The sequence below is a fragment of the Trachypithecus francoisi genome, unplaced genomic scaffold (genome assembly GCF_009764315.1).
Source record: "Trachypithecus francoisi isolate TF-2019V2 unplaced genomic scaffold, Tfra_2.0 Lachesis_group20, whole genome shotgun sequence".
NCBI lineage: Eukaryota > Metazoa > Chordata > Mammalia > Primates > Cercopithecidae > Trachypithecus > Trachypithecus francoisi.
In genome coordinates this window covers 70,284,757-70,312,275 of record NW_022681466.1, presented here as the reverse complement: position 1 = coordinate 70,312,275, position 27,519 = coordinate 70,284,757, and the positions used below count along the sequence as shown (strand labels likewise).

The 27,519-nt window shown below is 58.9% G+C and overlaps 2 protein-coding genes across 8 annotated transcripts in view; one reads left to right on the top strand and one right to left on the bottom strand.

The window, feature by feature from the left end:
* The first annotated feature begins 11,026 nt into the window (after nt 1–11,026).
* Nucleotides 11,027–19,376, top strand: HIC1 (HIC ZBTB transcriptional repressor 1). 2 transcript variants are annotated; one of them, XM_033185130.1, is made up of 2 exons: nt 11,027–11,359; nt 12,794–19,376. In XM_033185130.1, exon 2 carries the CDS (start codon nt 12,814–12,816, stop codon nt 14,965–14,967), a length of 2,154 nt encoding a protein of 717 aa, XP_033041021.1. In that variant the 5' UTR covers nt 11,027–11,359; nt 12,794–12,813; the 3' UTR covers nt 14,968–19,376. The 2 variants fall into 2 exon arrangements, with proteins under 2 accessions (XP_033041021.1, XP_033041020.1); XM_033185129.1 differs by lacking the exon at nt 11,027–11,359 and adding an exon at nt 12,285–12,468 and having other exon boundaries at nt 12,794–15,838.
* SMG6 (SMG6 nonsense mediated mRNA decay factor) overlaps nt 15,997–27,519 on the bottom strand; it is a 255,711-nt gene continuing 244,188 nt past the window's right edge. For all 6 annotated transcript variants that reach the window (XM_033185117.1, XM_033185119.1, XM_033185120.1 and 3 more), the window contains 4 exons: nt 24,866–25,019; nt 21,596–21,807; nt 21,205–21,286; nt 15,997–17,743 (listed from right to left, as the gene is read on the bottom strand). In XM_033185117.1, coding sequence (XP_033041008.1) covers nt 17,613–17,743; nt 21,205–21,286; nt 21,596–21,807; nt 24,866–25,019 — 579 coding nt within the window. In that variant the 3' untranslated portion in view covers nt 15,997–17,612. The remainder of the gene's footprint in view (nt 17,744–21,204; nt 21,287–21,595; nt 21,808–24,865; nt 25,020–27,519) is intronic.

The following is a 27,519-nucleotide window of genomic DNA, read 5'->3' as shown; positions in this document are numbered from 1 at the left end:
ATCCCATCTTCAGGGTTTCTGAGATTGATGCCATTCTTTAGTGACTATAGCCAAGGCCTAAGCAATCCAGCTGGTTTTCTCTTTGGGGAGTATAGTTAGTTGTTCTTGGATACTTTGAGGATTGTTCAGTTTCTTTTTCTTTTTTTTTTTTTTTTTTGAGACAGGCTCACTCTGTCACCCAGGCTGGGGAGCAGTGGCCAAGATCCTGGCTCACTGCAACCTTGACTTCCTGAGTTCACGCAATTCTGTCTCAGCCTCCTGAGTAGCTGGCATTACAGGCATGCGCCACCATGCCTGGCTAATTTCTATATTTTTTTGTAGAGAGAGGGTTTTGCCATGTTGCCCAGGCTGATCTCAAACTCTTTAGCTCAATCCACCTGCCTCAGCCTCCCAAAGTGCTAGAATTGTAAGCCTGAGCCACTACACCTAGCTAGGATTGCCCACTCTTTCTTCTCTTTACTTTTAAAGACAAGGTCTGGGCCAGGCATGGTGGCTCATGCCTATAATCCCAGCACTTTGGGAGGCCGAGCGAGGCGGGCGGATCACAAGGTCAGGAGATCGAGACCATCCTGGCTAACGTGGTGAAACCCCGTCTCTACTAAAAATACAAAAAATGAGCCGGGCGTGGTGGTGGGCACCTGTAGTCCCAGCCACTTCGGGAGGCTGAGGCAGGAGAATCGCTCGAACCCGGGAGGCAGAGCTTGCAGTGAGCCGAGATGGTGCCACTGCACTCCAGCCTGGGCGACAGAGCGAGACTCCATCTGAAAATAAAGATAAATAAAGACAAGGTCTGACTCCGTCACCCAGGCTGGAGTGCAGTGGCACTGTCTTGATGGCCTCCGCCTCCTGGGCTGAAGCCATCCATCCTCCCACCTCAGCCTCCCAAGTAGCTGGGGCTGCAGGTGCACATCACCATGCCTGGCTAATTTTTGTATTTTTTGTAGAGAAGGGTTTCACCATCTTGTGTGTGATGGTCTCTAACTTGTGAGCTCAAGCAATCCACCTGTCCCAGCCTCCCAAAGTGCTGGAATGAGAGGCGTGAGCCGCCTCACCTGGCCAGTTACCCACTCTTAACGATTTGCCTCCCATGTCCAGTGCCACCTGACAGCCACCCCCCCTCCCCGCCCCCCACACACACCCTCTGTTTTCTGACTTCCTGCCTTTGCAAGACAAGAAGCCTGTTCTTTTTCTGGAAGATCACACCAACTCCTGTTTAGCCCTCAGGCATCGTTGCCAGGGAGCTAAGCAACTGAGCGGGAATTGTGATCAGGGACACAGTACAAATACTCCAGGCCATTTTTCTGACAACCAAACCGATATCCCTTAGGTTACCGAAAGTTCCAGGTTCCTCACTACAGAGAGTAGCTGTCCAAAATTCAAAACAAAACAACAAAACAAAACCGGGCATTATCCACCCAGGGACCCAGTTACTGGGTGTGGAAAGTGTGTGTGGGGAGGAGTGGGAGGTGGCTCTCCCTTGCAGTTGGCTTCTGCCTTGCTGTTTTAAGGAAACTTCTCCTTCAGCAAAAGGAGGAGATTTGGGGATTCATTGATTACACAGACTGTGGTATCTGACCCACTGAATTTTAGAAAAACTTATGATTTAAAGTTTCAGAAGTTGCACAGAAAAATCCAGATGTCTGGCTTCTCTGGAAATGATAGATTTGCAGTTCAGGGCTCCCATATCCTCATGGCAATCAGAGGCTGCCCCCTTGGGCACAGTCCCAAGAGGTGAAAATGACTTGCATACCCCAGCTGCTTGGGATTATTGAGGATGAAAGTAGCGAGAGGGGGAGAAATATTGGGGAGTGAATTTTAAGCCAAGGCTTAACATTAGAAGTGGGGTGGGTACAGCCCAGCAGTAGTAGGTGGAGCAGAAGGGCTCCTGGTCGGGGTGAGGATTCCTCCTGAGAACCATAGTGTCCAAGCTAGAGGGAAACATGGGGTCCACTAGTTCTCAACAAGTGGAACAGGTCACTTCCCATCATGCCGTCCAGGAGCAAGAGAGACTCTTAGGGGGTTGTGCCCTCTCCCCACCCTCAGTGCACAGTCTGTGTACCATTTACATCCAGATCATTTGTTAAAACCTGAATTCTGGCCCTGCGAGGTGGTTCATGCCTGTGATGCCAGCACTCTGGGAGGCCGAGGTGGGCGGATCACCTGAGGTCGGGAGTTTGAGGCCAGCCAGATTAATAGAGAAAAACTCCGTCTCTGCTAAAAATTAGCTGGGCATGGTGGCGCATGCCTGTAATCCCAGCTACTCGGGAGGCTGAGGCAGGAGAATCGCTTGAACCTGGGAGGCAAAGGTTGCAGTGAGCCAAGATTGCGCTGTTGCACTCCAGCCTGGGCAACAAGAGCAAAAATCCGTCTCAAAAAAAAAAACATAATAATAATAAGTAGCTGGGTGTGGTGGCATGCACCTGTAATCCTAGCTACTTGGGAGGCTGAGGTGGGAGAATCGCTTGAACCTGGGAGGTGGAGGTTGCAGTGAGCCGACACTGTGCCACTGCACTCCAGCTTGGGTGGCAGAGGGAGACTCCGTCTCAAAAAAACAAACCAACTTGAATTACGGGGCCAACTCCAGATGTACTGAGTCAGATTCACTGGGACCCAGGAATCTGCATTTTGGCAAATTGCCCCCATCATTCGCAAGCAGGGTATTTGAAAAACCACTGCCTTAGAGGTTGAAGAAAAGTCTCTGCTGAGGGTGTGTTATTTGAAAAAACCCCTAGTGTGAGTCTCATGCAACCCACCAGGGAGGGGAGCAAGCTCCCCAGAAGAATCACTGGTTAAACATTTTCAGTTTATAGCAAAGGAAAATTAGGTCCGAAGGATAGAAATAGGAATAGCATTCATTCATTCATTCATTCGTTCATTCAGAGACGGAGTCTCGCTCTGTCACCCAGGCTGGAGTGCAGTGGTACAGTCTCCGCTCTCTGCGGCCTCCACCTCCCGAGTTCGAGTGATTCTCCTGCCTCAGCCTCCCGAGTAGCTGGGACTACAGGTATGCATCACCACTCCTAGCTAATTTTTGCATTTTTAGTAGAGACGGGGTTTCGCCATGTTGGCCAGGCTGGTCTCGAACTCCTGATCTCAAGTGATCTGCTCACCTCAGCCTTCCAAAGTGTTGGGATTACAGGCGTCAGCCACTGCACCTGGCCAGAATAGCATTTATTGAGTACTAACTGTATAGCAGACATTGTAATAAGCAAGAGCTTTAATGTTGCCTAATTTAGGGCCAGGTGCAATTGCTCATGCCTGTAATCCCAGCACTTTGGGAGGCTGAGGCATGAGGATCACTTGAGCCCAGGAGTTCAAGACCAGCCTTGGCAACACAGTAAGACTCCCTCTCTACAAATAATTTAAAAGTTAGCTGGGTGTGGTGGCATGCACCTTTGGTCCCAGCTACTCAGGAGGCTCAGGTGGGAGGATCAGTTGAGCCCAGGAGTTTGAGGCTGCAGTAAGCTGTGATTGTGCCACTGTATTCCAGCCTGGGAGACAGAGCTAGATAGACCCTGTCTCCAAAAGAAAAACAGAAAAGAAAAAAAAAAAATACAAAAATTGGCTGGGGGTGGTGGCACACACCTGTAGTCCTAACTACTCAGGATGCTGAGACAGAAGAATTGCTTGAACCTGGGAGGCGGAGGTTGCAGTGTGCCAAGATCATGCCACTGCACTTCAGCCTGGGCGACAGAGCAAGACTCCGTCTCAGGAAAAAAAAAAAAAAAAAAAAAAAAAATATATATATATATAACGTTATATATATTAGGCTATATATATATATATATATATATATAGCTTAAACCTCACAACTTCATGTTTAATCTCACAACTTCACGAGGTAGGTACCATTAGTATTGTTTGAGACGGCGTGTCACTCAGTCACCCAGGCTGGAGTTCAGTAGTGCGATCTCGGCTCACTGCAACCTCCGCCTCCCAGGTTCAAGTGATTCTAGTGCCTCAGCCTCCTGAGTAGCTGGAATTACTGGCAAGCACCACCATGGCTTACTAATTTTTTGTGTTTTTAGTAGAGACAGAGTTTGACTATGTTGGCCAGGCTGGAGTATTATTATTTTAAGACAGGGTCTACCTCTGTCACCGGGTGCAGGATCATGGCTCACTGCAGCCTCAACCTCTTGGGCTCAAGTGATCCTCCCGCCTCAGCCTCCTGAGTAGCTTAGCTGAGACTACAGGTGCCACCTATCACACTGGCTTTTTTTTTTTTTTTTTTTTAAGAGATGGGGTTTCGGCCGGGCGCGGTGGCTCAAGCCTGTAATCCCAGCACTTTGGGAGGCCGAGACGGGCGGATCATGAGGTCAGGAGATCGAGACCATCCAGGCTAACACGGTGAAACCCCGTTTCTACTAAAAAATACAAAAAACTAGCCGGGCGAGGTGGCGGGCGCCTGTAGTCCCAGCTACTCGGTAGGCTGAGGCAGGAGAATGGCATAAACCTGGGAGGCGGAGCTTGCAGTGAGCTGAGATCCGGCCACAGCACTCCAGCCTGGGTGACAGAGCAAGACCCTGTCTCAAAAAAAAAAAAAAAAAGATGGGGTTTCACTATGTTGCCCAGGCTGGTCTCGAACTCCTGGGCTCAGGCAGTCCTCCAGCCTCGGCCACCCCCGCAAAACGGTGTGATTACAGGCATGAGCCATGTCTCCCAGCCCTAAAGATTTTTTTTTTTTTTTTTTTGAGACAGGGTCTCACTCTGTCATCCAGGCTGGAGTACAGTGGCACAATCACGGCTTGCTGCAGCCTCGACCTCCCAGCCTCAAGCAATCCTCCCACCTCAACTTCCCAAGTAGCTGGGACTACAGGTGTGCACAACTAATTTTCTTTTTTTTTTCTTCTTTCCTTTATTTCTTTTTTGTAGAGATAGGGGTTGCATTGTATTGCCCAGGCTCCTCTGGAACTCCTGGGCTCAAGTAATCCTCCCACTTCTGCCTCCCAAAGTGCTGGGATTACAGGCCTGAGCCACCATGCCCGGCCCCTAAATGATTTCTAAGATGCTAAACAACCCTAACATTGTACGGTCAGTCCTCTGGTTCTTTCCCCTCTGACCACACTCTGACCTCTTCTCAGAACATCCCAACCATTTCTCTTTTCTACCTCTGATTCCACCTTGAATTCCTCAAGCTCTTAGGAAAAAGAGCCCCCTTAGCAAGGAACCCCCTCAAAAGCCCCAGGCCCAGAGTGAACCCAGGAGGCGGAGCTTGCAGTGAGCCGAGAGTGCCACTGTACTCCAGCCTGGGTGATAGAGTGAGACCGTCTCAGAAGAAAAAAGAAAATATGTATAACATATATAATACAGATTATACATATATTAGACAATAAATATAGCCTAAAGCTCAAGGTGTACCCCCCGCATCCCGTTCATTCTGCCTAAGTGCCCAGAGCTCGGGTCCCCTCCCAACACCACCCCCTCACAAACATGTAGTAGCCTAACGGAATACTTAAGATCAAAATAACATTCTGCTGTTTTCGGCTTTTTACTTACATGATCCTATTTAATCCTCACAATGCACCTGCCGAGGAGAAGAGATTATTATCCCGTTTTGCAGAAAGCTCGGAAACAGAACATGGCCCCTTAAATAACCACCAGCTGCTGATGGTGCCAGGTTGAACCTTCGGCTTCCCAGAGCACTACACCCAGCAGTACACTGCAGTCCACCCACTGACATCCACTGGAACCTAGAAGCAAGTGCGTGTTAATCTGCAAGACCTCGGGGCCCGGGGGAGGTGGGATGGCTAGCACGTGGGTGTTGATTAGCTGGAAAACAGGCACCAAGTGTCTTAGAAATCCTTCACAAAGGCGCTGGGTGGGGAGTGAAGCGGGGGGAGTGGGGCGTGAGACGTTAAGAAAAATTGGATTAACGTGTGGTGGGCTGGGTTGCATTAACCATTCCCAACACTATCTCTGGGCAAGTCTCACACCTGATATTGAATAGACATCCCCTGCAGTGGGTGATGTTGGCCGTGGCAGGCGACACATACAACATTTTTAGAGGTCCTTGTTCACACTTCACCTGCACCAGAGGACTTCAGCCCCTGTGGTATTCACTCCTCTTTAGGGCTAATTTGAGAAACTGTCTCAAATTGGAATCCAACACCTAGAGACAGGCTGAGGTGGGCATGCTGATCTGTTGAGACGCTTCGGGGACCAGGTTAACTTTACAAACGCACTGGCTTCCAGAGGGCTGGGGACCCTTCTTATCCTCCTAGCTCAGAGGGAAAAGGGGGTTGGAGGGAGGAGAGGCTGTGGCTCTATCAGGAAAGGGATTCAAGGGTTTACTCTTCGCCCAACGCCCACTTCAGCTGGGAGTTCCTGGAAGAACGGGGCTGTGGAGGTTTTCAAAAAACTCCCTCTACTGTCTTCAGGTCCCAGGAGCCAAACCTTGTTCCAAGCCTCCTGGTCCCAGTGGCTTCCCTCCCACCGAAATCGAAAGAACCCGAGTCCCAGCCCGACCCCTTCTCTCGCCGAGCCCTGGCTGGGATACCTTGTCCGGGAGAACAGCACGGCCTCAGTCGGGCCGCCAGACGCACTCCGCAGGCCGCGCGCGCGCGCGCTCGAGCCTCGGTGGACTCACCTGCCAGCCCCGGGAGGCCGCCACCCCGCGCAGCACCTCCTGCCACCCGCGCGGGCACGTGGGATCTTGACTCGCTGCCCCCGCCTCCTCCTGCTCCGCGTCCCCCGCCCGCGGCTCGGGGCGCGGCGTGGCGCGGCGCGTGGGCGTGCTGCGGGGCGACCATGGCTGTAGACTGTTACCTCCAGTTCCCACAGTAACAATCGAAAGCCACGGTTGCCCTGGAGACGCGGGGGCGGGGCGCGCGGACAGCGCCAGCGCGGGGCGGGCTGACGTCAGGGCCGCGGGGGGCCGGGCGGGGCAGTGGGGGCTGAGGAGCGGGCGTGGGCCGCCGCCCCTCGCAGTCCCTAGGGACCCGGACGGGGCGGCCCGACGGCGGCGCCTGCGTTGATCAGCACCGCGGACAGCGGCGGCGCGGGCAGCGGGGCGGGGGCGGGGCCCTGAGGGACGGGGACTGGGGGTCCTGGGGCGCGGCGGCGGCCGGGGCCGCGGTCCTGGGGCGGGGCCAGGCGTCGGTGGCCGTGACTGGAGACTGTTACTGAGGGCGGCCCGGGCAGTAAGCAGTCTACAGCCAAGGTGCCGGCGCGCTGTCCGGGCGGGGTGCCCCGGTCGCCCCGGTTGGGGGCGCTGCTGCTCCGCCTCCCCCGCCTCTCCCGCCCTGTCCCGCCCGGCGCTGGCGGCCAGGCACGCGGCCCCTGACGTCAGAGGGCCGTGACGTCAAAGATGTCCCAGAGGGGGCACTTCCGGCGGGGGGCGGGGGCGGGGCGGGCCCTGCCGAGGCCCCGCCCCCCGGTCCTGAGAGGACAGCTCCGCTCGCAGAGGCGGGAAGCCGTGGGCGCCACGGGACCCGCTGGACTGGACCGGCCGGGGAGGGGGTCTCAGGAGGGCGGAGGAGGCGGGGGTGGGCGTCCGTCTGTCGCCTGCACCCCCGCTCAGCCGGCCTGGGCAGCGAGGCTGAGTCACCGCGCCGCAGGGAGGGAGAGGAGGGGCGCGTCTCCTGGGGCGCCAGCACCTTCGCCCCACTTTCCTGGGAGGATGGCGCAGGAGCCCCAAGAAAGCCGGGGGGGGGTCTCCGAGGTCGGTCCTCCACTCGATGCTCCTCCGAAGTAGCTGCGTCTCCATCGGGCGCCGGCAGGTGCTGCGCGGGCTCGTGTCGTCTCTGGCCCCGGCTCCACAGCCGCGAGGGGACCCCGGTGCCCCCCGCCCCCGTCCCCACCCCGGAGCGGCCGCCCCACCCGCCGCCTGCCCATCCCTTCCTCGCCTTCCCGTCTATGTCCGCACATCTGTCCCTCCGCGGCCGGTCCGTCCCGCTTACCTGGCGGGCCGCGTCGCCACTGCCCGGTCGCCTCCCGCAGCCTGGCTGGCGCGGCGGCTTTTATAGGCGCGCGTAGTACTCGTGCAGCGGCTCATTCATGCGGCCGCGGCTCCTACACACTGACGCGCTGCCGACGTCAGCGGGGAATTTAGGAAATGGGAAAAGGGGCTATTTATAGTGGCGAGGCGGGGGGTGGGGACCGAGGCGACCGGGAGGGGAGGAAGGGGCGCGGAAGCAGCGGCGGGGTGGGGGGAGCCGCGTCCCTGCCCCGCTGACAAAGGGTTAATTTTCCGGAACCGCGGGCCAGGGTGCCGGGGAGGCGGCGCTGGGGGGCGCGGCGGGCCCTTCGTGCTTATTCACGCTCTCCTTCCGGAGCCCCGCGGCTCCTGGGGGGGTCTTCACCTGGCAGCCCCTTCCCCCTCCTCAGTTCCTGGACCTGAGGGCTCTGCCGTCACACCCCGCAAGGCCACTGCGGTGTCGCCACCCTCTCGTCCTGCGGGGTGTGCAGGAGAGGAAGCTGGATTCCCTTGGGAGCCTGGGGCGCCGCTAGGGCTGTGGCATCGGGGGCCAGAAGAGTAGGGGAGCCCGAGGTAGCCCAGGAGTCTTTAGCGGAGGAGCCTGGGCCTGGGAGGGAAGGCCCAGCGGGGGTTCAGGTACCACCCAGGAACTGGAGACCCTAGGGAAGGCAGAGAAGTTGGGGAAGGTGGGCCAACCTCCCCAGAAATGATGAGCAAAGGGATCCTCTATGAGGGAGCTGGGGGAACGCGCCAGAGGTAGGAGTGAGAGAAATGGGCAGCCTCAGCAAGAGAGAGAGGAAAGGCTGTCAGTGCCACAGTCCAGAGCCTGGCAGCCAGGACCCACCTTCGGACCATCTGTGGCACGATGGACGCTCCCAGAGCTCATGTTAGGGTGACAGAAAGTGGAGGAGACCAGCACTTTGGCCAAGAGGGGCCCCCAGGGGATGAGAAGGACTGTTTCCTGGAGGAGTTAGTGCTCCTGGATGCCAGAATTGTCAGGGACAGCCCATGACTTGTGGGGCAGTTCCCCTGGTTGGGAGCAGGGAAATGCATGGTCCTGGCCCAGCCTGGCTCCATCGAGATGGAGGAAGGGTCTAAATGGGAGGAGAGTGTTCAGACCAGGAGCTGGACCAGGATGGGAAGGGCTGTGCATGGCATGGCCGGAAGAGCGGGCAGGGAGAGAAGGGTGGAGGAATTAAGTCCACGGGAGGGCAAGGAGGTCTTCTCACTGCCTGGGCTGGGGCAGGACTGTGAGACCCTCCCTTACAGATGCAATTAGGGCTTGAGGATGGGGGATAGGGGTAGTAAGATAACTTGGGGAGCTGAAGAATAAAGACTGTGGGTACGGCAGACCCCCGTGGCAGGTTAGCAATGCACAGACTCCACTGCACAAAGATACATGGGACGGAGGGGCTCTTTGGAAGTAGGGGGGATCTGACTCTATCAAAAGGAAAAAAGATAAAAGAGATGGGGTCAGAGAGGCCCTGCATAGTCTGGATTTAGCCTCCTAGAGCTCCCGTTTTCTTGCCGCTAGCCTTTGTCCCAGGGGTTCTATTATTCACAAATGCCTTCCTGCACCGTGGGAGAACTCCTATTCATCCGTCAAAGCCCAGCTCTAGGAGCCCTTCTGAGGAGCCTCCCCACCTCCCCTCAGCACTCCGTAACTTCCGTAACTTCCACCTCAGGCCGCAGCACGTCCGTCGGCCAAGATGTTGGGGTCCGCCTTCCCTAGAGACCGGCAGCTCCGGAGGCCTCCGTTTTCCTCTTTGGGACCTCACTGCTTCTAAAGTGAGGATGCTATGAGGAGACATGGGAGAGGGCGTGGGTAAGATGGATCCAGAACATGGGGCGGACTCAGGCGGCGGCGGGAATCAGGCGGACTTGTTTGGACCGAAGGCTCTACCAGGCACCGAAGCCGTGAAGTCGCCTGCGCTGCAAAGGGAGCCTCCGGGGGGCGCCCGAGACCTTGGTGTCGCTCGGGGGCCGCTGGTAGCCGTGCCCGCTGCCCCTCTCCCGGTGACTCAGCCGGTACCTCTGGCGGGGCCATGGGGGCCAGAGGACAGCGCGGGGGGCGGCGAGCACGGTTGCTAAGCTCTCCAAGGCCTCAGAGGGACGGGATTCGGGCGCACCTCATCGGTTGCCATGGTAACGCTGCGCCCCAGCCCCTCGCGCTCCGCGGCGGAGGGAGGAGCAGCCAATCGGAAGCAGCGGAGTTCTCGGGGACCCCCCCCCCCGCCACGCCGCGTGTGGGCGGGGGTCAGGAGGTGCGGGACGGAGGCGGAGCGTGGGCCGCGGAGATCCGGCGTTCGCAGGAGGCTTGGTGCGCGGCGGAGCCGCACGGGGCCACTTCCGGAATAGTAGTGCGCGCAGCAGCGCACCATTCGGGGTCCCCTTCCTCCCAGAAGAGACGTCACCCATACAAACCTGACCTTCACGTGGGGTGCGGGGCCTTGCAGGGTCCCAGCCGCAGGCGCCCCTGTTGTTTCCTTCCAGCGGGTGGGTTGGAGCAAAAGTTCACGTGGGATTCTTCAAAACGGCGTACATGGGGATTCTAGGGCCCCGGGGTTACTTCTGCGGACCCCCGGAGGCGCTGTCCAGCCATTTCCAGTCGCCCTGATGACTCGTCGTGGGTTCCTTTAGGAGCCCCGAAAGTTGAGGGCGGGCTGTGTGGGTAACACCTGTGCCCACGTTCCCGGAGGGCACTAGGTGGCTGCCCCTGGAGTATCCCAGAGCGCCAGGGCTGCGGGAAGGGGCGGGTGTGCGTCTGGAAACGTGCGCGCCTGGTAGTACCAGTGCCTGGAGAGGGCTGGGGACAAACCGGTTTATGCCGCGCACACCGAATCCATGCGCCTGAGTGAGGGTGGGTGTGTTGGGGAGTGCGTCCAAGTGGACAGTGCCGTACAGTAATGTCTACGGAGAGTTCCAGGAGAGCTTGGCTACTCCTGCCCGGGATAACCTCTCCCCCACTACCCGAGTCCGCTGTCTGCAAGCAGGACTCTTCCGAATTGGGGCTGTGAGCCTAGAAATACCTACACGGGAGCGCTCAGCTGAAAGCTCCAGGGTTTCCGGGGCTCGCGTGTCCGGGGTCGGGGTCCCTGGTGGGCACAGGTGGGAGGGCGAACCTGTGGATAGGGTGGGCCCCTCCCCGCCGGCTCAGCATCTGTGCGCCTCCAGCTCAGGTGCGCGGGAGGGAGACAGCGGCCTGCCCCGCAGAGCCCTGCGCGCCCGCGAGGTGGCGCTATAGCCGCAGCAGCGCCGGCCGGCCCGGGCCGCTCCAGATAAGAGTGTGCGGAAAGCGCGGCGGGGCTGAGACGCGACCAGGACGCGGGGAGGACGGACCAGCAGGACAGACCGACCGGGGGCCCGGCGGGCGGAGGGCAGCGCAGCCACGTCCCCCCTGGATCCGCCGGCAGCCGGGCCCGGGGCTTTCGACATGCCCCCCAGGTGGGTCCTCGAGCCGGGGACCGGGAGGGACGGGGGGCCCGGGGCAGCCCCGTCCTCGTGCGTCGGCCGCCTCGGGCGCATCCTCTGGCGCGGGTGCCCCATCGCGGCTGGCGGCTGGCGTTCAGGGCTCCGGGTGTCGTCCCTGTCGGACTCAGGACCGCCGGGTCGCGACTCCGCGCCGGGTTCACGGCGGGGTCAGCGGCCCCGGGGCCAGCTCTGCCCGCACATGGGCTGGAGAGGCGAGGGGAAGGGAAGGGAAGGGGAGCTGGCGGGCGGGGCTGGCAGGGGCGCTGCCCTGGCACAGTTCGGGGCCTGGCAGCGGCGGGTGGGGCATCGGCTAAGAGCTGCCACCGCCGCGGGGAGGGGAGCCCGGCCCTCCAGGGCCGCAGGTAACGGGCCGCGGGGCCCCGCGGGCCAGGAGGGGAACGGGGTCGGGCGGGCGAGCAGCGGGCAGGGGAGCTCAGGGCTCGGCTCCGGGCTCTGCCGCCGGATTTGGGGGCCGCGAGGAAGAGCTGCGAGCCGAGGACTTGGGGCCGGCGCACTCCTCCCGCCCTGTCTGCAGTTGGAAAACTTTTCCCCAAGTTTGGGGCGGCGGAGTTCCGGGGGAGAAGGGGCCGGGGGAGCCGCGGAGGGAGGCGCCGGGCCCGCGCGTGTAGGGCCCAGGCCGAGGCCGGGACGCGGGTGGGGCGCAGGCCCGGGTCAGGGCCGCAGCCGGCTGTGCGCCGTGCCCGCCCGGGGCGCTGCCCCCTCCCTCCCCTGGGAGCTGCGTGGCTCCCCCCTCCCCCCCACCTGCTTCCTGCCTCAGCCTCCTGCCCCGATATAACGCCCTCCCCGCGCCGGGCCCGGCCTTCGCGCTCTGCCCGCCACGGCAGCCGCTGCCTCCGCTCCCCGCGCGGCCGCCGCCCGGGCCCAGACCGAGGGTTGACAGCCCCCGGCCAGGGCGGCGCCAGGGCGGGCACCGCGCGCCCCTCCTCCGAATCACTTCCCCCAACTGGGGCAACTTCTCCCGAGGCGGGAGGCGCTGGTTCCTCGGCTCCCTTTCTCCCTACTTGGGCAAACTTTTCCGCCCTGAATGACTTTTCCTGAAGCGGACATTTTACTTAAATCGGGTAACTGTCTCCCAAAGGGTCACTTCGCCTGAACAGTTTTCTCCTCGGAAGCCCCAGCACCCAGCCAGGTGCCCTGGGGCATGCAGGCCGGCCTGGCCTCCCCTCCACCGGCGGTCGCTCACCTCCCGCTCCTTCTCCTGGTCCGGGCGGGCCGGCCTGGGCTCCCACTCCAGAGGGCGGCCGGTCCTTCGCCGGTGCCCAGGCCGCAGGGCTGATGCCCCCGCTCAGCTGAGGGAAGGGGAATTGGAGGGGGCGAAGTGCTGGGCTGGGGGCAGGCGGCCAGGGCGCCGCACGGCTCTCACCCGGCCGGTGTGTGTCCCCGCAGGAGAGTGTGCTGGGCAGACGATGCTGGACACGATGGAGGCGCCCGGCCACTCCAGGCAGCTGCTGCTGCAGCTCAACAACCAGCGCACCAAGGGCTTCTTGTGCGACGTGATCATCGTGGTGCAGAACGCCCTCTTCCGCGCGCACAAGAACGTGCTGGCGGCCAGCAGCGCCTACCTCAAGTCCCTGGTGGTGCATGACAACCTGCTCAACCTGGACCATGACATGGTGAGCCCGGCCGTGTTCCGCCTGGTGCTGGACTTCATCTACACCGGCCGCCTGGCGGACGGTACAGAGGCGGCTGCGGCCGCGGCCGTGGCCCCGGGGGCTGAGCCGAGTCTGGGCGCCGTGCTGGCCGCCGCCAGCTACCTGCAGATCCCCGACCTCGTGGCGCTGTGCAAGAAGCGCCTCAAGCGCCACGGCAAGTACTGCCACCTGCGGGGCGGCGGCGGCGGCGGCGGCGGCTACGCGCCCTACGGTCGGCCGGGACGGGGCCTGCGAGCCGCCACGCCGGTCATCCAGGCCTGCTACCCGTCCCCGGCCGGGCCTCCGCCGCCGTCTGCCGCGGAGCCGCCCTCGGGCCCCGAGGCCGGGGTCAACACGCACTGCGCCGAGCTGTACGCCTCGGGACCCGGCCCGGCCGCCGCACTCTGTGCCTCCGAGCGCCGCTGCTCCCCTCTTTGTGGCCTCGACCTGTCCAAGAAGAGCCCCCCGGGCTCCGCGGCGCCAGAGCGGCCGCTGGCTGAGCGCGAGCTGCCCCCTCGCCCGGACAGCCCTCCCAGCGCCGGCCCCGCCGCCTACAAGGAGCCGCCGCTCGCCCTGCCGTCCCTGCCGTCCCTGCCGCCGCTGCCCTTCCAGAAGCTGGAGGAGGCCGCACCGCCTTCCGACCCGTTTCGCGGCGGCAGCGGCAGCCCGGGACCCGAGCCCCCCGGCCGCCCCGACGGGCCTAGTCTCCTCTATCGCTGGATGAAGCACGAGCCGGGCCTGGGTAGCTATGGCGACGAGCTGGGCCGGGAGCGAGGCTCCCCCAGCGAGCGCTGCGAAGAGCGTGGTGGGGACGCAGCCATCTCGCCCGGGGGGCCCCCGCTCGGCCTGGCGCCGCCGCCGCGCTACCCTGGCAGCCTGGACGGGCCCGGCGCAGGCGGTGACGGCGACGACTACAAGAGCAGCAGCGAGGAGACCGGCAGCAGTGAGGACCCCAGCCCGCCCGGCGGCCACCTGGAGGGCTACCCGTGCCCGCACCTGGCCTATGGCGAACCGGAGAGCTTCGGTGACAACCTGTACGTGTGCATCCCGTGCGGCAAGGGCTTCCCCAGCTCTGAGCAGCTGAACGCGCACGTGGAGGCTCACGTGGAGGAGGAGGAAGCGCTGTACGGCAGGGCCGAGGCGGCCGAAGTGGCCGCTGGGGCTGCCGGCCTAGGGCCCCCTTTTGGAGGCGGCGGGGACAAGGTGGCCGGGACACCGGGTGGCCTGGGAGAGCTGCTGCGGCCCTACCGCTGCGCGTCGTGCGACAAGAGCTACAAGGACCCGGCCACGCTGCGGCAGCACGAGAAGACGCACTGGCTGACCCGGCCCTACCCGTGCACCATCTGCGGGAAGAAGTTCACGCAGCGTGGGACCATGACGCGCCACATGCGCAGTCACCTGGGCCTCAAGCCCTTCGCGTGCGACGCATGCGGCATGCGGTTCACGCGCCAGTACCGCCTCACCGAGCACATGCGCATCCACTCGGGCGAGAAGCCCTACGAGTGTCAGGTGTGCGGCGGCAAGTTCGCACAGCAACGCAACCTCATCAGCCACATGAAGATGCACGCCGTGGGGGGCGCGGCCGGCGCGGCCGGGGCGCTGGCGGGCTTGGGGGGGCTCCCCGGCGTCCCCGGCCCCGACGGCAAGGGCAAGCTCGACTTCCCCGAGGGCGTCTTTGCTGTGGCCCGCCTCACGGCCGAGCAGCTGAGCCTAAAGCAGCAGGACAAGGCGGCCGCGGCCGAGCTGCTGGCGCAGACCACGCACTTCCTGCACGACCCCAAGGTGGCGCTGGAGAGCCTCTACCCGCTGGCCAAGTTCACGGCCGAGCTGGGCCTCAGCCCCGACAAGGCCGCCGAGGTGCTGAGCCAGGGCGCTCACCTGGCGGCCGGGCCCGACGGCCGGACCATCGACCGTTTCTCTCCCACCTAGAGCGCCCCTCGCCAGCCCGCTCTGTCGCTGCTGCGCGGCCCTGGCCCGCACCCCAGGGAGCGGTGGGGGCAGCGCGCAGGCCAGCCGTGCCCGGGACAACTGCAGCGTCGCCGCGGTGGCGGCTCCACCTCTCGGCGGCCTCACCTGGCCTCACTGCTTCGTGCCTTAGCTCGGGGGTCGGGGGAAAACCCCGGGACGGGGGTGGGACGGGGTAAGGGAAATTTATATTTTTGATATCAGCTTTGACCAAAGGAGACCCCAGGCCCCTCCCCGCCTCTTCCTGTGGTTCGTCGGCCCCCTCCCCCGGCTCCGCGCTGCTCTTAGAGGGGGAGGGGTGTCACTGTCGGGGCACTCCTAGCCCTACCTCCGGCCCTTGCGACCACACCCATTCTCACTGTGAATCTCCCCGCTGGGGTCGGAGCATCGGGCAGAGTTGGGGAGTGGGGAGGGGACTGAGCCGGCCGGAGGGCCCCCCGCACCCCCACTCCCACCCACCCCGGGACTGATAATGTGAAGTTCCTCATTTTGCACAAGTGGCACTAGCCCCAGGGCCAACCCTTCCTTCCTCAACCACCAAGGGCGGGGAGTTCTGGAGTCAAGAGGGCGAAGAGCCCTGGCGTGCCAGGTCTCCCACTCCCGCGGTGCCCCACTTCCCTTCCCTTCCCTTCCCTTCCCTGGGGCCCCGGACCATATTTATTGCATGCGCCCCGGCGGCCCCGCCATCCCGAGCCCAGGTTGGGCTGGGCTGGAACGCGGTCTCTTTAGCTCCCTCCTCTTCGTTTGTATATTTCCTACCTTGTACACAGGCTCTTCCAGAGCCGCTTCCATTTTCTATACTCGAACCAAACAGCAATAAAGCAGTAACCAAGGACCCCGACCCCGCTGCTCTCTTCTGCTTCTGCACAAGGACCTGGATGGGCTGCGCCCGCTGGGTGGACGGGCCAGAAAGGGCCGCCCTCAATACAGGTGCAGAGGCTTGGACCTGCCTCCCTCCCCAGTCCCAGAAAGAGATCAGCGAGAGGTCAGGTATGTTTCATAACTAAAAATTTATTAAGGAAACAAAACCAGTGCTGCAAACGGGACAGAAAGGAGAGATGGGTCTCCCTCCCAACCACCCAGTCATCGGCCTTCCAGCTGGGAAGAGAATCTTAAAGGAGAGGCCGAGGACCCTGTACTCCAAAGAGCCCAGTCTTCTGAGACTCTAGGGGACTCCTAACCCCAAACTATTGGCCTTGGCTCCCCTGCACGGGACCCCATTGCTTCTGGCATAGTCCTAGGCCTCAGGGAAGGCAGAGCTGTGCAGTCAGGCCATGGGCTCTGGGGTATCCCCCACTGGTCCCATTCAGATTTGCCCCTGGTTCCACCTAAAACCCTGTCTTCCCCTAAGTCGTCCTCATCTCTGGCCCTGGGTTGGAGGAACTCATTCCCGGGAAGGAAGCCTCCCCACTGAGGTACCAGCTAAAGGGGCAAGGAAAGGGTCCTGTGTCAGTTCTCGGGAGTGAGGGCAAAGCTAGAAGCCAGGTGAGGCGATGTTGCCCCAGGCACTGGAATGCCTCAGGCTGGGCTGTCCACGCCTGGAAGTTTCTCCCAGCACAGGAGCCGAGGGTGGAAGGCCCTGGGGTGGGAGAGCTGTACTAGGTTCCTGCCATTGGGTAGTAGAGAGGGAAGGTTCAGAGTGAGAACCCCTCTGATGAGGAACCGCCTGAAGAAATGAAGTGCATCAGGGAGGTGAAAAGGATCAACTAGAAGGGAAAGGAGGATGAGGGGCTATTCTGGAGGGAGGGTAGGCAGGCAGAGAGGGGTGAAGGGGGAGCTGAGGAGAGTCTGAGGACATTTCCTGAAGAGGAAGCTAGACTGAAAGAAAGGCCAGTGAGGAGAGGGAGCAGGTGGAGGCCACCCGAGAGCATGGGCCTGAGACCAGATGCCCACCTTTCCTCTCGACCCATGACTGTCCAAGGGGAAACAAATGGCAAAGTGTGAGGGACCCAAGCTGATAAAGGCAGGAAGAAGAGCAGCAGGAAGGGTGTGTGGTATCTCTGGGGTGGATGGCAGAAGAGGTGGGGGCCCAGGGCTGCTGTTAGGGACATGGTGTCTAGAAGCCAACTTGGGTCCATGGGCGAGTCCAGGCCTCAGGGAGATGGGGACACATGCCCTGGGCACTTCTTCCTGACATAACCAAAGCCTCTTGAACACATTTCAGGACAGAGATTCTAAGGATGAAAGGGACCTGTGATTTCACTGCATCTGATGGAAACACTGAACCCCTGCCCTGTCTCCACTGGAGAAAGTGGCTGCGTCCCCAGGCGAGAAGGCCCTCCCCCAGCCTTGGAATGAGACGGGGGAGGGAGAAAGGCTGAGAGCATGGGCGGCCTATCTGGCTTGCCCAGCTGCTGTCACTGTAGCCAGCCACCTCCCTGCTAAATCCTGGCAGCCCAGGAGGGTCCCAGCAGCTTCCGCCCGATCCTTGGCAGGGGCTCTGTGAGGAGCAGCTCCCCCACAGCATGGCCACGGCGTGGGTTGGAAGAGGATGGTTTATTGTCTGGGTGGATTGGTGGCTCAGGCACGTGGGCATCTTCCGTGCTACACTGGGTACCTGGTAGCCTTTCAGGAACGGTTCCACAGGGGTGGGCCCCAGTGTGGCTCCCTCAGCCCACCTGGGCCCACGTGAGGAAGGCTGGGATGTCCCGTACAGGAACATTCCTTGTGAGCGCCTTCACACGTAGGTTCCGGTCATCCGTCAACAGCACCACCTCCCGCAGTAGCCGGATTGGCTCCTCTGTGGGCACGAGAGAGCAGAAGGCTGTCACTGAGGACAGGAGGCAGAGGACTGGCTGCTCTTCTCACCCTGGGGAGAAAGTGGTCCTGGGGAGGGGGTGCCACGCTAGCTATTTTTTGGCCCTTCTTCAAGTCCTTTCCTCTATCCGGGCTCTCAGCCCTGGGGGCCCCTCCCCTGCTGGCTTAGAGAGGGCTGCACTGGGCTTTTGCTTTGACTCCTGCCTCCCATACAGGACTCTCTTCTGCCTAGTTCCTGAGAGCGGCCCATCCCTGCCAGCCTCCAAAGACCTGCTTCCCAGGACCCTAAACTGAGGGAACAGAAGCAGGCCCTTGCCCTCTACTCCTTCTTACCACATGGCTGGCCCCCAGATCACAACACTGCTCTCCCCAAACCCCACTTTTGTTTTGTTTTTTAACAAGTCCTCTCCCTCTGCAAGCCAGCAGGTTGATGCTTTAAGCATCCAGGAAAGATGGAACAGAAAATGTATCCAGGGTTTTCCAGATGTGGGGAGAGGGGTTAGCTCAAGGGAGCCCTGAGGAGAGGAGAGGGTAAGGGTCTTTGCAGAATTGTGCCAAGGGCACACCAAGGCTTTGGCCAACTGATCCACCCCTGCTAAATAACAGTAATCCATGTATACAGGCAAAAGTTTCTAAGAGAACAGAAGAGTAAAAAGGAAGAGCAGAGGTAGGATGATGATCCCAGCTCTCTGTCTTGTACACAACCCAGGGAAGATCTGTGTATCCTGCCAGGTTTCTTCAGGCACATTTACAAGTACATACACTTGGACGTATCAGCTGTTTTTCCTACATCATCATGATCGTATTAGCCACACTTTTAGCGTATATACTTAAAGATCTTTCTATTGTGGCACAGATATCTTTCATTCTTTTTAGATGACTTTTTTTTTTTTTTTAGCACAGTCTCTCCGCTACTTCTTTTTCCCTAACTCCCTAATCTTTAACACATTGGAGAGAATTTAAGCCAGGGACGAGCACTCACACAAGTGACATGCCTACCCTGGCATGCCTGCTTGGGTGGCAGGTCTACTCCTCAGTCCCAGGCTGGGCATTTCCTGATGGAGGTCCGGCAGACAGCAAGGCACAGGAAGCGTCCTGCCGTGCTCACTGACTGCGTGGGCTGGCGGGGGTGGGGGGCTGCAAATATCCATGTCTGACCTGAGCAGTTTCAGGCTTGCCAGCTCCAGGCAGGGAGGCTGAGAACTGGCTTTCAGCCTGGGGAAGAGTTTGGAGGATTTGGGAGGGAGAGGTTTGTGGGACTGGTGGTGAGAGAAGGACAGGAGGAAGGAGAGGGTGAAGGCAGGCAAGGGGCTGTGGTGGGCAGAGGGGAGAGGAAGGTGGCCCTGGGTGAGAGGATACTCAGAGACCACTCAGCTGCTGGGGCCAGGCCCCTCTGCAGGTAAGTGTGGCTGGGGTGGTGGTATGCAGGGCTGCGTGGGGCTCCCAGCTGGCTGGCTGTGTCTGTCCCAGCCCCACCATGCCTGCCCTGGGCCTCAGACCAGGAGCGTCCCAGGCGTTAGGTCAGCCAACCAAGGCCCGATGTTGCTGGCAGGGGTCTGCAGGGGTTTCTGTGGATACTTGGAGACATTTTTCACAATAAACATCCTCTGTTTTGACACTGGTAACTTCACTTTGTTAGAAACCAGAGACTGTCATCTTGTCAGGCTCCATCCGCCATAATCCACATGATTTTAAAATTCAACATCGTTTACACATAAACATTTAGTGACGGTTTCTCTGTGAATCTGACAAGTTAATCTGCTAAGAATTCACACTGACAAATGAGGTTTGATTACCCCAGCCATTGCTGATGTAATTCTGATAGAGGCGGTCCCCAGGATGGCAATGGGTTCCTGTTGGCTGTCTGGGGTGAAGTCAGGGGTGGGAGGACTAGTAGGGCCAAAGCCAAAATGCGTCCGTTCTGAGAAAGAACGTTCTGAGGCTGGGGTGGGGCCCAGCAGTCCTGAAACCACACTTCCCAGCAAGGCCTTCAGCAATCCTGCCTACCTCTCTCAGGAGGTATCCCTCTAGGAAGCTCAGGCGGGCCAGCTCCAGGCAGAGAGTCTGAGAACTGGCTTTCAGCCTGGGGAGGAGTTTGGAGGATTCGGGAGGGAGAGGTTTGTGGGGTTGGTGTTGGTGAGAGAAGAGGACAGGAGGAAGGAGAGGGTGAAGGCAGGCAAGGAGCTGTGGTGGGCAGAGGGGAGAGGAAGGTGGCCCTGGGTGAGAGGATGCTCAGAGGCCACTCAGCTGCCAGGGACAGAACATAAGCTCCTCTGTTGGCTCAGCCAGGTCTCCTTTTATCACTCTAATGCTCCTATCTGGTCCTGAGGGAGACGGCATGCAAACCTGGTGGCAGGACAGGACCTCTCTTGAGCAGCAGCTGTGGGCTCGTAACCAGCCCCTAGTAAAGAGACTCATGCAGGAGTGAGGGGCTGTGTCCGTGTGGAGAGAAGACACAGGGAGAGTCAACTCCCAGAGCAGCCTGAACGCGAGGGCTAGAAACACCGACAGAAACGAGACAGCAGCCGAGACGGAAAGGCAACGACAAGAGACCACTTATAGGTAGACAGGAGCGAAACAGTGAGAACGGCCAGCTCTGCAGATGACACAGAGATGGCAGGTCCTAGGAATTCCTTCCAAAGGAAAAAATGCCAGAATCCTGGGAGCCAGGAGCACAAAACCTGAGTGTCACTGACCTGTGGGGTGATGCATGAAGGCCAGCCAGCTCAGGGTTGAGGGTGAGGTGGTCAAGCGCTTGGGTGAGAACTCCAGAGTGGGCCTTTGGCCCAAAGATGAGATTCTGCTTACCCCAAAAGGTCTTGAAAACCAGGCTGAGGGCTCAGTCCTCAAGCTCTCACCTACCTCCAACTCTAGCCAGCCTTCAAAGTGCTGTAACTCGTGACCAAAGAGACCAGAAAGCAAAGCCCACTATTCACTGGGGAAGTGCCTCTGCCCCAGGCCTGAAATAGGGTAAACACTCAGTGGTAAACTGAGAAGGTAGGAAGGTGAGCATGGCCAAGAAAGGGAAGTGTGCCCTAGGGACCCCTGGGGGCTGCCCTCAGAGCTGCAGAGGGCTGGGCTCAGGAGACCACGGCCAGAAACAGCTACAGTGAACCATAAAGACATTCTTGCTGTCAGGGGAAACTCACTGAGGACACCCAAGAAAGGAAATGGATGCACGCTGGGTGAAGAACCTCATGGCACAGGGCTGGGCTTCCTGGACTAGGCTCATCTCTAGTTGGCCCAGGGTGCAGCTGGCTTTCCCTGGGGCTTGGGGGAGCCAGGACAGGGAGGCTGGGCCTCAGGCGTGCGTCAGCCCCAAGCACTGATCCCTTAGACTTCCCAGGCCAGAGTCAGTGGAGCCCTTCTCAGGGGCTGAGGATGGGCAGGACGAGGCAGGGCAGTGGGGATGGGAGATCCCAAAGCAGAGGGGCAAAGCTGTACCTTTGCTGGCAGGCATGAAGTCCTTAGCCTTGTCTTTGCAGTAGTGGAGGCAGCAGGAGAGGATGAGATCATCGTTGTTACCCTGGAGGAAGACACGTGTAAGAAGCATCACTGGGCAGAAGGGGGCGCCATGCGGAGCAGGAGGAGGGATCCTCTGCCTCTGGGGCCCTGGGCAGGGCCACCTCCGAGATCCCTCCCATGCATGCCCTGGCCCTGTCTGGCCTGGTCTGTGCTAAGAGGAATTTAGGGGAGAAGGAGCTCCCCCACCTGGGCCTCCACGGTGGCTGGCCCTCAGCTGCCTGGGCTGATGGGTCTCCTTCAGCCCTTCCTTCCTGCAGACCTTGTTCTGAAAGCTGGCTGTGGGCTTTCCCTTCCTGCCGCGGGGTCTCACCAGCTGGCCAGTGATGTCCTCACTGCGGAAGGCGATGGATTCAAGTTCATTGCCACGGCTGGTCAGGGCTCGCAGGCAAGAGTCCCGACTCTCGAATCGCTGCTCGAGGAACTCGATGGACTTGCGGGCCTTTTCTTGTACCACACGGGCATAGCCCCCAGCCCGGTGGTCTGTCTCCTGCCCCTTGGCCAGGCCGTCCAGCTCATTGATCACTGATGAGACAGAGCCACACAAGATATCAGCCTCAGCAATCAGCTTTCATCCCAGGCCTCGGTCCATTCACTTTCCCAGCCAGCACCTTCCCAGACCAGAATCCATCCTTCCCCCGCAGGAGTCTTCCAATGAAACTAGGGCCGGAGGGGAGCTTGTGGGGGCAACAAGTGTCTGAAACTTCCACAGGGCTCTTCCCCCTTTCTGTCTCTTCTCCTGGGCCCTGCCCTCCTCTTGGGAGGAACTTAAAGGAGTCTCCTGGAGCTGCTGTATTTAGAGGAAGAAATCTGGTTCCTCTATTTCATTCCTTGATTATAAGACCAACGTGGAAGGGTCCCTCAGGAGAGGCCAGGGTATGCAGTGGCTCAAGGGAAAGGGAGGAGTCCTTCCTCAACTTCTTGGGTCCCCACACACAGCAGTCCAGGAGGGGTAAAGTTCTACCCCAACCCCACTGGTGGAGTGCAGGGAGGCCACCATGGAGGAAGGGGCAGTCACAGCCTCATTTGCAAGGCCCTAGTATGCCTCAAAACCAGAACCTTGGCATATCTACCTTCTCTGATACTGCACGTGTGTGTGTGTCTGTGTGTGTGTGTGTGTGTGCATATCTGTGTGTCCGTGTGTGTGTGCATGTGTGTGCATGTCTGTGTGTATGCATATGTGTGTGTGTATATGTGTGTGTGTGTGTGTGTGTGTGCGTGTGCCTGTCTGCCTGCCTATGTGTCTGGGACATGGCTTCATTTTCTGGTGAAGATTCTTTCCAAAATTCCAGCCAAAAGCCTGAGGTCAAGTGGGAAATATGTACTCCTTGGGGGCTCTGGGAGAGTTTGGGGTCTGAGGCCTCTCCTTAGTACAGTGATTCATGGCTCAGGGAGCCGGCGTGAGCACGCTGTTCCATGGTGAGCCTGGCACTCATTGTCTGGGTATTCGGAGACACTTTCTGGAAAGGGCCCATGTGGGAATACACACACACACACACAGTGCCCATGCTTTCAGTACCCGGAGGCTGCAGTGTCCACACAATGCATGGCCGAGGTTCGGAAGCAGTGGTAGATGGGTGTACGGTACAGCAAACAACATCAAACAGGAAAAACGGGTATTCTATCCCAAAATCTGCTTTCCTGCTTCCAAACTAAACAGGCTTCAAAGAGGAAGCTTGTTTGTGCTTCTGCACCAGGCGGGGCTTCTCCATGCTGGGGTCAGGTCTACGGAGCACAGAGCAGGTTAAAGAGCACCAGAAACAAGAAGGGAAAGTTGGCGGCTTAACCCTTTGCTGCTCTGGGCACCGGGCGTGAGTCCAGCAAGGAAAGCATCAGTGAACAGGAGCCCTCCTCTTACAGCCCCTGAGAGTCCAGGGACCTGCCCAGCTGAGGCAGGTTCAGAGAGGCTGGCCTGTATGGTGGCTGCACAACTGTCAGTTCCCAGCACCCTCAGGCAGTGTCTCTTTGTCCTGCATGTGTTTGCTGGGTATTCTCATACGTTTGCTCCCTCCCCACCAAATCCGATTTCCTTACTAAACCCTAAGCTCCTCAGGGCTACCGCTCTGCCATTCACTGGATCTCTCAAGAACAAGGGGACTGAGCCCACCGTAGGGGGTACAATCAGTGCTGGAGACCAAAAACCCCGGTAGCCTGGAATGGTGTCTGAGGCACCTTCCGGCTCTTAGGGGGCTCCTGAGATGTCCGCAGCCTCTTTCAGTTGTACCATTTCCTGACCATCTAGCAAAACACTTTCTTTCCCCTGAAAAACGCCTGGGTAGGAAAGCAGAGAGACATATGACCTCGCAAGGCACCCCGCCCAGGACCCAGTGAGGGAAAAGGGAAAGCCTGGGACAACGTGATCGTTCTGCTGCCCTGCCTTGGTGACAGAAACCGTGCTACTGTTGAAGAGCAGAAAGCCTTCCCTTAGGTCTAAGGGCCTGGATTTAAGAGGTTCTGGCCAGGCCACATGGGGAGGGGAAGGAAGACGGGGAGGGTGGAGGCAGGGAGGAGGGCTGCTTCAGTGCCAACATTCTCAGGTGGTGCTAACGTGTTTCCCACAACCCCCCAGGGTTCTGTAGCCTCTGCAGGGGCGGATGTTTCCTGCCCTTTGTTTCCACCCCCATCTGGCACTAAGACACTTGGGACTGGGAGGGAAGGCCCAATGGAACATCTTGGCATGGATGTCAAAGGTGGCTTGGCAGGCAGACTGCCAGTCTGGTGGCTTTTCCAGAAGACAAGGCTCTCAAACTTGCTCTAAGTAGCTGCTGAGAAGGGGACGTGTAAATGCCTGGGCCTCCCAATAATCTCCTAGACCCTCTCCCTCCACAGAGGCCATCAGCTAGATACGAGCCCAGAGCCCAGAGCCCACCCTGACGCTGACCCACCACAGAGCTCCAAGAACTAAGGGTACCCAGACGGTCCCGTGGAGACGGCCCAGCTGGGCCTCTCTGGCTAGAGGGTGGGAAAGCAAGCTAGCTGGGTCCTGAGATGCTGACCCTGCACCAGCACCAAGGCCCAGACGGTGGAAGGGCCCAAGTGGTAGGAATCCACAGGCATGAGCCAAGGCCTTGCTCGGGAGGGTTCCTGCTGGCCTAGCCTTAGGGTGACACTGGCCAGAAGAATGCTACCTCGAACCAACAGAATGATCACGAAAAGCTACAAGACAATCAGACCAAAGGCATCTAACCACTTCAAAATCCTCCCAGCCTCCCTGCCAGACCACCCAGCAGCACTGCCGTTATCTGCCAGGGCTGAGTGTTTACCAATAACGGGAACCAGCTTTGCTGTTTTACTGCAAGCTTTATAAGGATAAAAACAAGGGCTGGGCTCATGCAGCCTCTGGTTGCTGGGACACAGGAGTCCATTTGCTCAAGCAGTTTAAGCCATGGATCAGCCATGATAATTTGAACTGCTTTGATTATTAAACAATTTTCTTTGCCCCACGCATTCCCTACTCCCCCGCAAATCCCGTCTTACACACGCACAGCAGGGCTCTGCCTGCCTGGCCCCCAGGCCGTGGGGCGTGTGTGGAGGGGGCTGCTGTGCACGTGCAAGGCTGCTCTGCCCTTCCCGCCTGACTCACCGATCAGGGGCACCACCAGGATGTACTTCCTGCTCTCCAGCAGCCGCGCCAGACTGGCCAGGTGGTCAATGAAGCCATTGGTGTCTGGTACGAGGAACAAAGGTCTGATTTCGAGCTCCATCTGCCTCATCTGACTGTGGTCCTCCAGGACAGCCTACAGGACACAGAGCGGTGAATGAGCCAGGCAGTGAGCAGGCAAACAGGTGGGTGAGCCAGGGCCCTGATACTACGGTGTGTCAGCATCCTGCCCCTAGGTGCCTCTTCCCCTCCAGAGTAATAACCAGCCCCTGTCAGGCCTGAGGGACAGGCCCAAGGGCTGAGCACAGCACTGCAATAAAAACAGAGATCAAGTGGCCCCAGGAATGGCATGGTAAAACCCTGCCTAGGGCTGAGAAAGGATCCTGAGGATATTCAAAATAACAGGTCTCTCACAGTAAGACTGGGACTAAAATTCAACAAGGGAGAATTCGGTTCCGTAGATGTGAAGGTGGTTTCGTATATATTATCTAGAAAGCCTACAGAGGGGGTACTTTGCAATCTAGACATGAATATGCCAACAGAATCTGTTATTTTGATTTACTTCACTGTGCAACTAAAACAAAACAAAACAAAATATAGCCTGGGCAACATGCTAAAACTCTGTCTCTACAAAAAAAAATTAGCTGGGTGTGGTGGCACACGCCTGTGGTCCCAGCTACTTGGGAGGCTGACATGGGAGGACTGCTTGAGCTCTGGAGGCAGAGGCTGCAGTGAGCTGAGATCGCACAACTGCACTCCACCCTGGGTGACAGCGAGACCCTGTCTCAAAACACAAAAACAACAACAACAAACAACGAACAATGAAGTTTAAACTCAAAGGCTATATAAAAAAGTGATACTGACAGCTAATAACACGAAATTCTCCTGCAGCAGCAGCCGAAGACCATGCAATGTGATGAATTAAGACCCAACTCATGTGTCTGCAAACAGCCACACCCAGGCCGATCACAATGGCCACCACCTTGCCCTTGTCCAGCACGGTTTCCTAAACACTGGTCTTTTCTGTTCTACTTCTGCTCCTTTGCCACAAATCTGTACAAGGTACACTACTATTGGCTCAACGTTTTTCTTTAAACTGACTTTGTCACTTTTTTTGCTTAGCCTCTTCTTCAGCAACCATATCATGGTACTAAGCAACTGACAGCCTAGTCATATGCTTATTAGTGCAAGCTAAACTACCAAACAAAAAGTAGATAAAAGAATAAAATCAGAAGAGTCTCCTTGGCCCCACTGATCCACCGCCTCCTCTAGCACCTCTCACCAAGCACGTGGCCCAGCGCTTGCCTTCCCTGTGGACTTCCACACTTCTCAGGAAGTTCCCGAGAGATGCACATTTGCGAAAGTCCGATTTTCTTCTCTGACAGCCTTACACGTGTGGTAGCGGCCCTTCGAGACAGGCTCTGGGTGTCTGTCACTACAAAACATGGCCACTACTGTACTGCTTCCTCTTCTGAGGACCACGGCCAAGACTCGAACTGATCTGCTGGCATCTGCCCAGACAGCATGCTCCCTGAGCAGGGAGGTAGAGGGCACCCACACAAACCTGGCAGGGCCAGGACGGCAGGTCCCAGCCCTGTCACACCCTCTTATGGCCTTCTGCCACAGAGCAACTTGCAGAGACCCAGATGCAGGCACAGGACAGGGGAAGTGGACGTGCGTGCCAACTGAGATGGGGCCCACAGTGCTGGGTCCTGGCCACCAACAGTCAGTGAGGAGGTTGCTCAGGTTTCACTGACAATGACAGTAAAACTGAAAGGACATGCCTTCAAATGATGGGGGTGGCTTCTCTGTGACCTGCCAGGGACCTCTCCCTATGAGTAAGTTGTTGTTGCCACTGCCACCACAGCTGGTGAAGGCACAGGCCACAGGACGCTGGCAGGCATGAGAAATGCAGCTCAGGGGCCCGCTCTGCTAAAGTCTTCCTACTGGTCTCACCTCATGAGGGCAAGGTGCCACTACTGCGGGCTACCTTCCCATGGCAGGCGGGGTCACTGACCCTCTGCATAGGGCTGCCACCTACAGGGTGACATGCATTCCAACAAACCTGACTTGGGCATTTTGTAAGAACAGGAAATGGTCCCCGCTCAGGTTCAGTAAACCCCTCTCTGCCCTTTCTCCTCTTGCAGAGGAGCATCAGCACTCTCGTTCCTCATTTCCCAGGTCATGCGCTCTCCGTCCAGCTCTTCTGCTGCCAGGCATGCTTTCCTGGTACCGTGGCTCTCAAATCTGTCTTTCTGGGTGAGCAGGGACAGAATAAGCATGGCTCAGGGAGACTCAGGAGCAGTGGCAGCTGGAGTGACAGGGGCGGGGGGTCCAGCTCTGCACTGCGCCTCTGCCCCGCAAGGCCACTCCCATCTCAGTTCTCCTGCCTTGAGAAACGACTGTCCAGCCTGGTCTGACTCTATCAAGGAAGTGGAACTGGCTGCCATTTTTTTTTTTTTTACCCTATGTGAACAGTCAGCTCCTAAGTCCTGGTACCATTCTACCTCTACTGCTGGCAATTAGGCAGGAGGGCCTTGAAGCCAAGTAGTCGAGGGAGGCTGGGGACAAACTGAGCCTTCCTGTGTGTTCTGATAGCAGGACAGGAGAAAAATCTAGAAGCAAGGTCCAGAGAC